Below are 11,079 nucleotides of genomic sequence, written 5' to 3'. Positions count from 1 at the left end.
GCAGAAAGTAGTGTCCCTTTAGTCCATGATTGCAGGGACTCGGGGACATTTCCAGTGACCAGGATGGTAGGAGGTTCATACTGGGATGCCAGGGATCCTGAGAGACCTGCTCAGCTCCCCTGGCCCTTCAGACCCCATTGCGTCTAACTTCCCTGGAGTGGGGTCTCTGGCCTCACGTGTTGTGGAGTTCCTTGAGATGGGTTTCTTATTGCTGTTAGCTGCTGTGATGTTGATTCTGGCCCATGGTGACCACATGTGTGCAGAGTAGAACTGTGGTCCAAAGCGTTTTCAAGGCTGTGACCTTGAAGTTAATGCCATTGAGTTGGTTCATACTGACCCTGCATAAGGTTTCCAAGGAGAAGCTGGTAAGTTAGAACTGCCGGCCTTGCAGTTCAAACCAACCTTGCGGTCCAGTGCTTATCCTACAGTGCCACACCAGGAAGTTGATCGTCACACCTTGTTCCTGAGACATATCTGGATAGATTTGAACTGCCAATATTTTTGGTTTGCAGTACAGCATTTAACCCTTTGAACCAATAGCTCCTGCCCACCCTGGCTGCCCCTTGGAGCCTGCCCAGCCCAGCCTGACCAATGTCCACAGCCAGGTGAGCATTCCCCCCTCAACCTGCCACTCCAGCCTTGCCCCTGGGCAGTGCCTCGCCTGCTGAGCGCCCTCTACCCCCCAGGGAGCAACCCATCTTCAGCACACGAGCGCATGTATTCCAGATTGACCCGGCCACCAAGCGTAACTGGATCCCTGCGGGCAAGCATGCCCTCACCGTCTCCTACTTCTACGATGCCACCCGAAACGTCTACCGCATCATCAGCATTGGAGGTGCTAAGGTATGGTGGGATCTGGAGGTTGAGCGGGCATGAGAGACCCCTGCTGTGTGCTCTCAGCCAGGGGCGGCCTACGCCCTCCTGGGCTACCATCTCTCCCCTCCTGAAATGGCTGAATAAGGCCTCTAAGTCCTCCTCCAAAGTGATGCTCAATGTGTTTTATGTTCATTGTTATCAGTCCCTTAATCTTTGCTCCCTAGGCCATCATCAACAGCACTGTCACCCCCAACATGACCTTCACCAAAACCTCCCAGAAGTTCGGGCAGTGGGCGGACAGTCGTGCCAACACTGTCTATGGCCTTGGCTTTGCCTCTGAGCAGCATCTGACACAGGTAGGTCTGCCAGGCGGGTTGCAAGGACAGGCCTGGGCCTAGGGCTTCTCCTTGGTGAACTGGGTACTTTGGAAAGTTCCGAATGGACTATAGAATTGGACCAGCCTGAAAGTTTTCCAGGTGCCTAGGTGGTACACATTTTTGCACCTGACTAGCTCTAGAGGCACACTGATTAAGCGCTTGGCTGCTAACTGAAAGGTCAGTGGTACGAGCCTCCTGATCAACTCTGCGGAAGAAGGGCTGGTAGTTGGCTCCCATAGATGCTGACCTAGGACACCCTATGGGGCAGTTCTTCTCTGTTTACCAAGGTTGCTATGAGTTAGACTCAACTGACGGTATACAACAACAACAATAGCAATTACACAACAACAACAACAACACTAACAGAAAGTTTGGCAGTTTAAACCCACCCAATGGTGCCCTGAAGAAAGATCTGGTGATCTGCTTCTGTAACAATTAAAACAAAAAACCCAGTGGCATCAAGTCAATGCCAACTCACAGTGACCCTGTGAAACTGCTCCCTAGGCTTTCCAAGGCTGTGAATCTTTATAGGAGCAGACAGCCTCATTTCTTGCCCAAGGAATGGTTGGTGGGCTTGAACCACCTACCTTATGATTAGCAGCCTAAATGCTTAACCCACTGCACCACAATGAATACAGCCAAGAAAACCCTATAGAGCAGTTATATAGGGGTCACCATGAGTCAAAGTTGGAGTCCTGGTATGGCGCTGTGGGCTAATGCGTTAGACTGCAAAGTTGTTTGAACTGCAAAGTCGGTGGTTCAAGCTCACCAGCTGCTCCTTGGTAACCCTCTCTCTACCGGGTCGCTATGGGTCAGAATCGACTCAACAGCACTTAACAACAACAACATGAGTCAAAGTTACCTCTGCAGCAATAGGTTTGGAGGTTTTTGACAACTTCCCTGGTTGGAATCCCAGCTTTTGCCCATTGGCTCTGATTTGGGACATGCTCTGCCCCTTTGGATCCCACCTATTAAACGGGGACATGGATGAGCTGGGTGCTCTTTCTGCATTGCCTCGCTCCACTTCCTGTTATTTCAGTATTTCCGTTTGGTCTTTGCCCCTTGTTTTCTTCAATGCTTGGTGGCCTGCTTGAAGTCAGGAAAACGTTCTCCTCTCTTTTCTTCTAGAAGCTTTCTTGTTTTCTTTTCCAATTAAAAAAACACACACCAAAAACCAGTTGCCATAGCAGTCACCCTAATTCATTGCAACCTCATGTGTGTTGGAATAGAACGGTGCTCCATTATGTTTTCAGTAAACTAAGTTTTGAGAACTAGGTTGCCAAGTCTTTCTTCTGAGGTGCCTCTGAGTAATCTTGAACCACCAACCTCTCAGCACCAGAGCACATAACCATTTGGATTAACCCAGAAGCCCCTTGGATAATTTCTGTGAGTGGTGTGGAATAGGAGTTTTAATTTTTTTTCCCCACATGAATATTCAGTGTGTTCTTGGGCCAATTTTTGAAGAGACCTTTTCCCCCTAGAGTCCTGGTGTGGCGCTGTGGGTTAATGCGCCAAACTATAAAGCCGGTTGAACTGCAAGGTTGGCGGTTCAAGCTCACCAGCTGCTCCTTGGAAACCCTATACAGGGTCGCTATAAATTGCGACCGACTCAACGGCACTTGACAATAACAACAACAACTTTTCCCCCTATTGATGGCTTGGCATAAATCAGGTGGCTGGATGTGTGCTAAGTGTGCTAACATTTTCTTTAAATGATTATTTTTAACCTAAGGGAATTTGTTATAGAACTTATTAACCTTTTTAACCTAAGCAAATTAAAAAATATATATACTTATGTTGTTGTTGGTAAGTGCCATCGAATCAGTTCCAACTCATAGTGAGTGGCTGGTAGGTTTGAACTGCTGACCTTGTGGCTCACACTGACCTTGCGGTCCAGCACATTATCCTGCAGCACCACACTAGGACTCCATATAGCCTATTTATATTAGTTTCCTAAGCCTGCAGTAACAAAGTATCACAAATTGAGTGGCTTAAAATTTACTGTCTCATAGCTCTGGAGGGTAAACTCAAGGTGTCAGCAGGGTCATTAGAGAAAACCAAAAATAATCCCAGTGCCAACATCGATCTCAACCCATAGTGAACCTAGAGCAGGCATCCTCGTCTTTCTTCTGAGGAGCAGCTGATAAGATTTGAACTGCCAACCTTGTCATGCACAGCCCCATGGTTAACCCTTGATACCACCAGGGCTCCTCATCATGAACTTTCACTCAGAAAGTTCTAGGGAAGGATCCTTCCTTGTCTTTATAACTTTTGGTGGTTCCCAGGGATCTTCTGTGTTCCTTGGCTTGTAGATGTAACTAACACTCTGGTTTCTGTGTTTCCACCTTTCCATGGCCGTCTTCCCTCTCTGTGTCTCCTCCTCATCTCCTTTTGCATGTTAAATTAGAAACTAACCTCTTGTTGTTGTTGTTGTTAGGTGCCATCGAGTCGGTACCGACCCATAGCGATCTTATGCACAGCAGAACGAAAGAAACACTGCCCTATCCTGGGCCAACCTCACTACTGTTTCCACGCTTGAGTCCATCGATGCTGCCACTTGGCCAATCCATCTCATTGGGGTGTTCCTCTTTTTCTCTGACCCTCCACCTTACCAAACATGATATCCTTCTCCAGCAACTGGTCCCTCCTGACTATATCCTACTCCACTAAAATCCATTACTAAGTGATAACATCTTCAAAGACCCTAATTCCACACACGGTCACGCTCACAGGTACCCAAGGTCAGCACTTCAACATACTTTTTGGGGGAACACAATTCAATCCCTCACACTACCCTAACTAGAAAAGTAGTATGGATTTAGCCATAGAGAGGTGGCAAATATAAACAGTACAAGGAAGATTAGATGGGGTAACTAATTTGGAAACCTCAGGCCTGTCTTGCTTTGTTATCAACTAGTTACTGTTGAGTGTCTTCTGACTCAAGGTGACCCCTACTGCATCAGAGTAGGATTGTGCTCCATAGGTTTTTTGTTTTTTTTTTTAAGCTTTTATTATGAATTGGGCAGATCATCAGTTTTACATTCAATAAATCATACACTTTGTTTCATTAAAATGATTATAATCCCCCCCATGTACCATCACTTAACAGTATTTCTCTATATTTTAGCTTTTTTTTAAAAAAAAAAAAAACAACGCTCAGGCATATATAATGATTTAAACCAACAAAAGACACACTCTGCAAGTCTGCCTCCTGGCCGCAAGCTCTCTCAGTCCCTCTCTTTCTGTGAGTCTAGAGTCCTCAGCTGCTCCCTTTCTCCATGTCCCCATCTCTGCCTCCATCTCTGGTGTTGCTGCTTCTCTGGATAAGGTCTCGCATTCTGCTTGTGCTCTTCTCCCTTGATGGACCTAGGGTCCTCTGTCTCTGGACTGTAAGATTAACTACTCCCCCGTTTTTATTACAAAACTTCTACCTTTACAATTGTGACAGTTGCAATTAGTCATGCTGACAATTGTTCACTAGCTCCATAGGTTTTTTTCAGTGACTGATTTTTAAGATTTAGATTACCAGGACTTTCTTCCAAGGTGCCTCTGGGTGGACTTATCCCCTCAACCTTTTGGTTAGTAGCCAAGTGCATTCACCTTTTGTACCACGCAGGGACTCCCTTTTTGTTATAAAAGGATATTTATAAGGAGCGCTGGTGTGGCACTGTAGGATAAGCACTTGACTACTAACTGCAAAATTGTGGTTCAAACCTACCAGAGACTCTTTGAAAACCCTGTACAAGGTCACTGTGAGTCAAAACTGACTCAATGGCACTTAACAAGTGTCCCTGGTTTAAAAGACAAACTATTACCAAACTGAAGTTCTCCTAATAAAATAAGCCTGATTGAGAAGAAAAGCAAGCCCCCTAGTCAGTGTGGTTCGATGCATTGTGGCGCAGTAGGATCAGCACTGGACTGCTAACAACAAGGCTGGCAGTTGAAACTCACTAGCTGTTACTCGGAAACCCTATGTAGGGCCGCTATGATTTAGAACCGACTTAATGGCACTTAGCAATAACAACAATGTAAAAATTGATGTAGTGCATGAAGTGCTCACTCATCTATGCCAAGAAATTTGGAAGACAGCTACATGGACAACTGATTGGAAGAGATCCATATTTATGCCCATTCCACAGAAAGATGACTGTACAGAATGGGGAAATGATTTTTTTTTTAAATCGTTAATGTCACATGCAAGTAAAATTTTGAAGATAATCCAAAAACAGTTGTAGCAGTTCATGGACAGAAATTCAAGCTAGATTCAGAAGAGGACGTGGAATAAGGATATCATTACTGACGTTGTATGGATCTTGACTGAAAGCAGAGAATACCAGGTAGATGTTTACTTATGCTTTATTGACTATGCAAAGGCATTCGACTATGTGGATCACAACAAACTATATATAGCATTGCAAAGAATGGGAATTCCAGAATGCTTAATTGTGCTCATAAGGAACTTGTACATAGACCAAGAAGTAATCATTAGAACAGGATAAGAGTATGCTGAATGGTCAAAAATCAGAAAAGGTATGTGTCAGGATTGTATCCTTTCACCATACTTATTTAACCTATATACTGAGTAAATAATCCAAGAAACTGTATTATATGAAGAAGAACATGGCCTCAGGGTTGGTGGAAGACTCATCAACAACCTGTGATATGCAGATGATACAACCTTGCTTGCTGAAAGCAAGAATGACTTGAAATGTTAATGAAGATCAAAGACTTCAGCCTTCAGTGTGGATTGCACCCCAATGTAAAGCAAACAAAATCCTCACAACTGGACTAATAAATAACATCATGATAAATGGAGAAAAGATTGAATTTGTCAAAAATTTTATTTTGCTTGGATCACAAGGAACACTCATGGAACTGGCAGCCAATAAATCAAAGAACGTATGGTACTAGGCAAGTCTGCTGCAGACCTCTTTAAAGTATTAAAGACCAAAGATGTCACTTTGAAGACAAAGATGTGCTTCGTATTTTCAGTGGTCTCATACGCATGTGAAAATTGGACAATGAATAAGGAAGACCAGAAAATAATTGATGCATCTGAATTATGGTATTGTTGAAGAATATTGAAAGTACCATGGGCTGCCAGAAGAACAAACAAATCTGAATAAGTACAACCGGAATGATCCTTGAGGATAGCTAGAATTCATCTCTTATACTTTGGACATGTTGTCAGGACGGACCAATCTCTGCAGAAGGACATCATGCTTGGTGAAGTGGAGAGTTATCGAAAAAGAGGAAGATTCTTAAGAAGATGAATTGATACAGTGGACTCAAAATAACAATTGTGAGGATGGCGCAGGACCGGGCAGTGTTTCGCTCTGTTGTGCCTAGGCTCACTTTGAGTTGGAACCAACTCAGTGTACCTAACAGCAACACTTAAACACCCAAGGATCCCTGGTGGCACAGTCAGTGAAATGTTGGGCTGCTAACCAAAAGGTTGGTGGTTCAAATCCACTAACCACTCCTTGGGAGACAGATGAAGCTATCTGCTGCAATAAAGATTAAGTCTTTGAAACTCTAGGGAGTAATTCTGCTCTGTCCCGTAGGGTCGTTTTGAGTCTGAAACAACTGGGAAGCAGTATATTATGTAAATTCTGTGCCATGGTCCCCACCCAGCTCTTTGTGGCACTTTTTTTCCAAGCCTCTCTATTTCCAAGTATTTTCACTTTCTTTTCATAGATAAGGGTTGGGCACAGTTACTGAGATCCACTCAAAGGTGACAGAGCTAATGTCGGGCAGGGGTGGCCTGATGGGTCAATCTGTGAGGGAGGGGACTACTGAGGATTTGTTGATTGACTCTTTGTCATCTCCCTCCTCTCAACCAGTTTGCAGAGAAGTTCCAGGAAGTAAAGGAAGCAGCAAGGCTTGCCAGGGAAAAGTCTCAGGATGGGGGAGAGCTCACCAGTCCAGCCCTGGGACTTGCCTCCCACCAGGTCAGTACCCTCCCCCAGTACCTGCACCAGTCAAGCTATACTGGGGGGTCTGGATGCTGTACTAGATGCAGGAGATATAGCAGTGTCCAGGACGCACTACACACAGATGATGCAACACTAGATGCATAACGGGGATCTGAGAGGGAGGACTGGGCATCATAGGTGTGTATCGTGGGCGGTCTAGCCTGTCCTGGAGTCAAGGAAGGCATACAGTAGGTGCAAGTGACAGAAATGAGCTGTTGGCTGTATCCTTGGGGACTCAAGTTTCTATATAGGATTGCAAACTGGAAGTTAAAATGGCTAAGGAAAGGTGTAGAGCAGGGGTGGGGAACGCCTGGCCCATGGGCTGTATGAGGCCTGAGAACTCATTTGTCTGATATGCCAAGACAACTGCATTGTTGTTGTTAAGTACTGTTGAGTCGGTTCCAATGGTGGTGGCGGCGGCTGTGTGCCACCAAGTTGGTTCTAACTAACAGTGACCCTGTGTAGGGTTTCCAAGGCTACAAATCTTTATGGGAGCAGAAAACCTCATCTTTCACCCATGGAGTGACTGGTAGATTCGAACTACTGACCTGTGGTTAGCAGCCCAGCTTGTAATCCACTATGCTACCAGGGCTCCTTAGCAATCACATTGGTGGTGGTGGTGATGTGCCGTGGAGTCGGTTCTGACTCATAGCCACCCTGTACAGGGTTTCTGTGGCTGTAAATCTTTACGGGAGCAGAAAGCCTCATCTTTCTCCTGCGGAACAGCTGGTAGTTTCAAACTGCTAATCTTGTGGTTCGCAGCCCGATCACTTTAGGGGTGAGTTAATGAAATGTTTCACCAAATATTGCAGGTTAATTTTTAAGTTGATAATTTTGTATGGCCTACAAATGATGTTATGAATTTTGGCAGAAAAAAGGTTCCCTAAGGAGCTCTGGTAGCGTAGTGGTTACGAATCGGACTGCTAACTTCAAGGTTGACAGTTCAAAACTACCAGCTGTTCTGCAGGAGAAAGAGGAGGCTTTTTGCTCTCATAAAGATTTGCAGCCTCGGAAACCCTGTGCAGGGTCACTATGAGTTGGAACCGACTCCACGGTACTTAACAACAACAACTTCTGGTGTAGAACAATGAACTGTGTCTTGGGATTTTTTCCCGCCATTTATTTATCAAGCACCTACCATGTGCTGGAGTCCTGGTGTGGTGCTGTGGGCTAATGCATCAGACTCCAGTCCTTTGAACTGCAAGGTCAGTGGTTCAAGCTCACCAGCTGCTCCTTGGAAACCCTATACAGGGTCACTTTGGGTCGGAATCGGCACTTAACAACAATAACATCTGCTAGCCTAGGCTGCCAGCCCCATCAGGGAGCTTGTGGTTTAGGGTTTCTTGAGTTTCTTAAATGAGATGTGGACTCTGGCTACAGGGAAGGGCATCACTATGAGGGAACAGCATGGTGGTTTCAGACCACTCCCCCACTGCAAATTGTGACCATTTCAGTGGACTTTGGTTATCTCAGATTTGCCTCCAGGGAGGGAGGGGAGTTGCCGAGAGCCCAGGCTGCTCAGAAACCATGGAAGCCACAGAGAGTGGGGTTAGAAAGGAGGAGCATGTTCTTTTCCCAGAGCTGGGGAGGATCGGCTGGTTCCCACACATCTGCGGTACCTCAGTCACTACTCCAGGGACATGGGCTGGATCTCAATCAGCAAGGCCCCTGTAACCCATCCTTGATCAGATTGAAACCACTCCTCATCGTGACCCCGCCCCCTCCTGCAGGTACCACCAAGTCCCCTCGTCAGCGCCAATGGACCCCCCAGCGACGAAAAGCTGTTCCGCAGTCAGAGCGCAGACGCCCCCGGCCCAGCAGAACGCGAGCGGCTCAAGAAGATGCTGTCCGAAGGGTGAGGGGGGCATGGGCGGGGCTAGAGGGCTGGCTGTGGCCCGTTGGCGGGGCCAGATGAAGGGGCGAGGCTAAAGAAGACGTGAGTTTCAGAGGGTGGGGCATAGGTCAGGTGAAGTGGTAAGAATAGAAGGAAGCGGGCGTGGCCGGGCGTGGCCGACGTGAGGGGCGTGGCGAGTTGCGGGGCACTTCAGAGGGCGGCAGACCGCAAGATCTGACTCTGGACCCGAAGCCAATCCATCCCCATATCCGATTATCTCCTGCTCTGACCACACCACCTGTTGACTTTTCGTGCCTAACCCCGCCCTGTCCCATCTACGCCTACCTAGGCTGGATGCCTAGCTATATCTTAACCCCCATCTGACCACGTCTTCATTGAGTGTCCCAGTCCTGACCTCAGTACTGCGCCTCCCTGATCCCGCCTCAAGTCTCAGCCTGCTGTGACCCCAGCGTGGCGCCTGCTCCTCCTCTCAGGACCCCAATCTAGGCCTCGCCCCGGTATCCCACCCTCACCAACAGTTTCTCCGCATCCCCACAGCTCCGTGGGCGAGGTGCAGTGGGAGGCCGAATTCTTCGCGCTGCAGGACAGCAACAACAAACTGGCGGGTGCCCTGCGAGAGGCCAACGCAGCGGCAACGCAGTGGAGACAGCAGCTGGAGGCCCAGCGTGAGGAGGCTGAGCGGCTGCGACAGCGGGTGAGGGCTTCACTCCTCCCAGAAGCTCTTCTAATCCCGGGGATCTGTGGGCTATCCGTATGGGCGGGGACAGGTCACCTTCTCGAACCTCAGTTTCTATCAAATGGGTTTCAGGCAACTCCTATCTGGATAAATGATCAGACCCCACAGTCTGAACATGCAGAGGTGGGAGATGGTGGCACCAACCAGTGGGGTACACAGGGAGAGGTAGCCTCAGGGCTCAGGGAACTGGGGCACCTTGGAACTTTCCAGGCTTAGCTTTGGTCTGCACAGGTGGCTGAGCTGGAGGCCCAGGCAGCGGCAGAGCCGCCTGTGGTTGGCGAGAAGGAACCTGGGCAGTCATTGGAGCAGTTGGAAGCTTTAGTACTAACTAAGGACCAGGTGAGTGTCTCCTGGCCTCTGATTCTCTAAGCTCCCCCAGGGGAGCCAGGACCTCAGAGCCAACCAAGTGACCCCTTCCATCCAGGAGATCCAGACACTGAAGAGCCAGACAGGCGGATCTCGAGAGACCGCGGACACAGCTGAGCGCGAGGAGACGCAGCAGAAGGTGCAGGTGTGTGGGGTGCAGCAGGTGGAGGTGTATAGGCAACTCCATCAAATCCTTAAGTCTCCAGGCTGAGATCATTTGATCTCAGGTCTTGCCAGCGTAAGGAGCCCAGGTGGCACAAGTAGTTGGTGTTTGACACTAACCCAAAAGTTGGAAGTTCAAACCCACCCAGCAGTGCTGCGGAAGTACTGGAAGTCAACTTCCGTAAAGATTAGTTCCTAGAAACACAAGGGACAGTTCTACTCTGCACACAGAGTCACCGAGTCAGAGACTGACTTGATTGATGGCAGCTAACAACTGACTTTCCTCTAAACATTCCTCTAGCGATATCCAGGTGGTACATATGTGAGCCTAGCCTAGTAAAGGTTCATGTCCTCCCAAATGTTCTGGGGAAGAAACGGTGAAGAAACCCCTGCCTGTTGTCTTCTGGGTAGAGAGAACATGTGCAAAAGTCCCTAGGGTAGATACAAGCCCAGAAAGCAGAGGAGTATGGAGGCAGAATTGGGAGGAACAAAGAGGAAGGGAAAGGTCTGTGGGGATGAGGAAGAGGCCCCACTGTGTACCCTATCCCCACAGGACCTGGAGACCCGGAATTCGGAGCTGGAACACCAGCTGCGGGTATCTGAGCACAGCCTGGAGGAGGCACGGGCTGATCGTGAGCGGGCACGGGCTGAGGTGGTACGGGCCACACAACTGCTGGACGTCAAGTTGTTCGAGCTGAGTGAGCTGCGTGAGGGCCTGGCCCGCCTGGCTGATGGCACCTCCTGAACCGGCTGCTGGGGGCCAGCGGGGCTGGTTCACTATGGAATGATTCC

At 48.1% G+C, this 11,079-nt stretch overlaps 1 protein-coding gene across 1 annotated transcript; it reads left to right on the top strand.

Annotated features, from left to right (window-relative positions):
• Window positions 1-591: 591 nt before the first annotated feature.
• HOMER3 (homer homolog 3 (Drosophila)) lies at window positions 592-11,032 on the top strand. The gene is made up of 9 exons (XM_006876345.1): window positions 592-605; window positions 687-843; window positions 1,041-1,172; window positions 7,037-7,144; window positions 8,899-9,023; window positions 9,561-9,717; window positions 9,991-10,098; window positions 10,184-10,270; window positions 10,841-11,032. Exons 1-9 carry the CDS (start codon window positions 592-594, stop codon window positions 11,030-11,032), a joined length of 1,080 nt encoding a protein of 359 aa, XP_006876407.1.
• The last annotated feature ends 47 nt before the right edge of the window (window positions 11,033-11,079 follow it).

The sequence above is a fragment of the Chrysochloris asiatica genome, unplaced genomic scaffold, assembly GCF_000296735.1.
Source record: "Chrysochloris asiatica unplaced genomic scaffold, ChrAsi1.0 scaffold00374, whole genome shotgun sequence".
Taxonomy (NCBI): domain Eukaryota; kingdom Metazoa; phylum Chordata; class Mammalia; order Afrosoricida; family Chrysochloridae; genus Chrysochloris; species Chrysochloris asiatica.
Note: the sequence above shows the minus strand (reverse complement) of the source record. Positions and strands in the feature narration are given on the sequence as shown.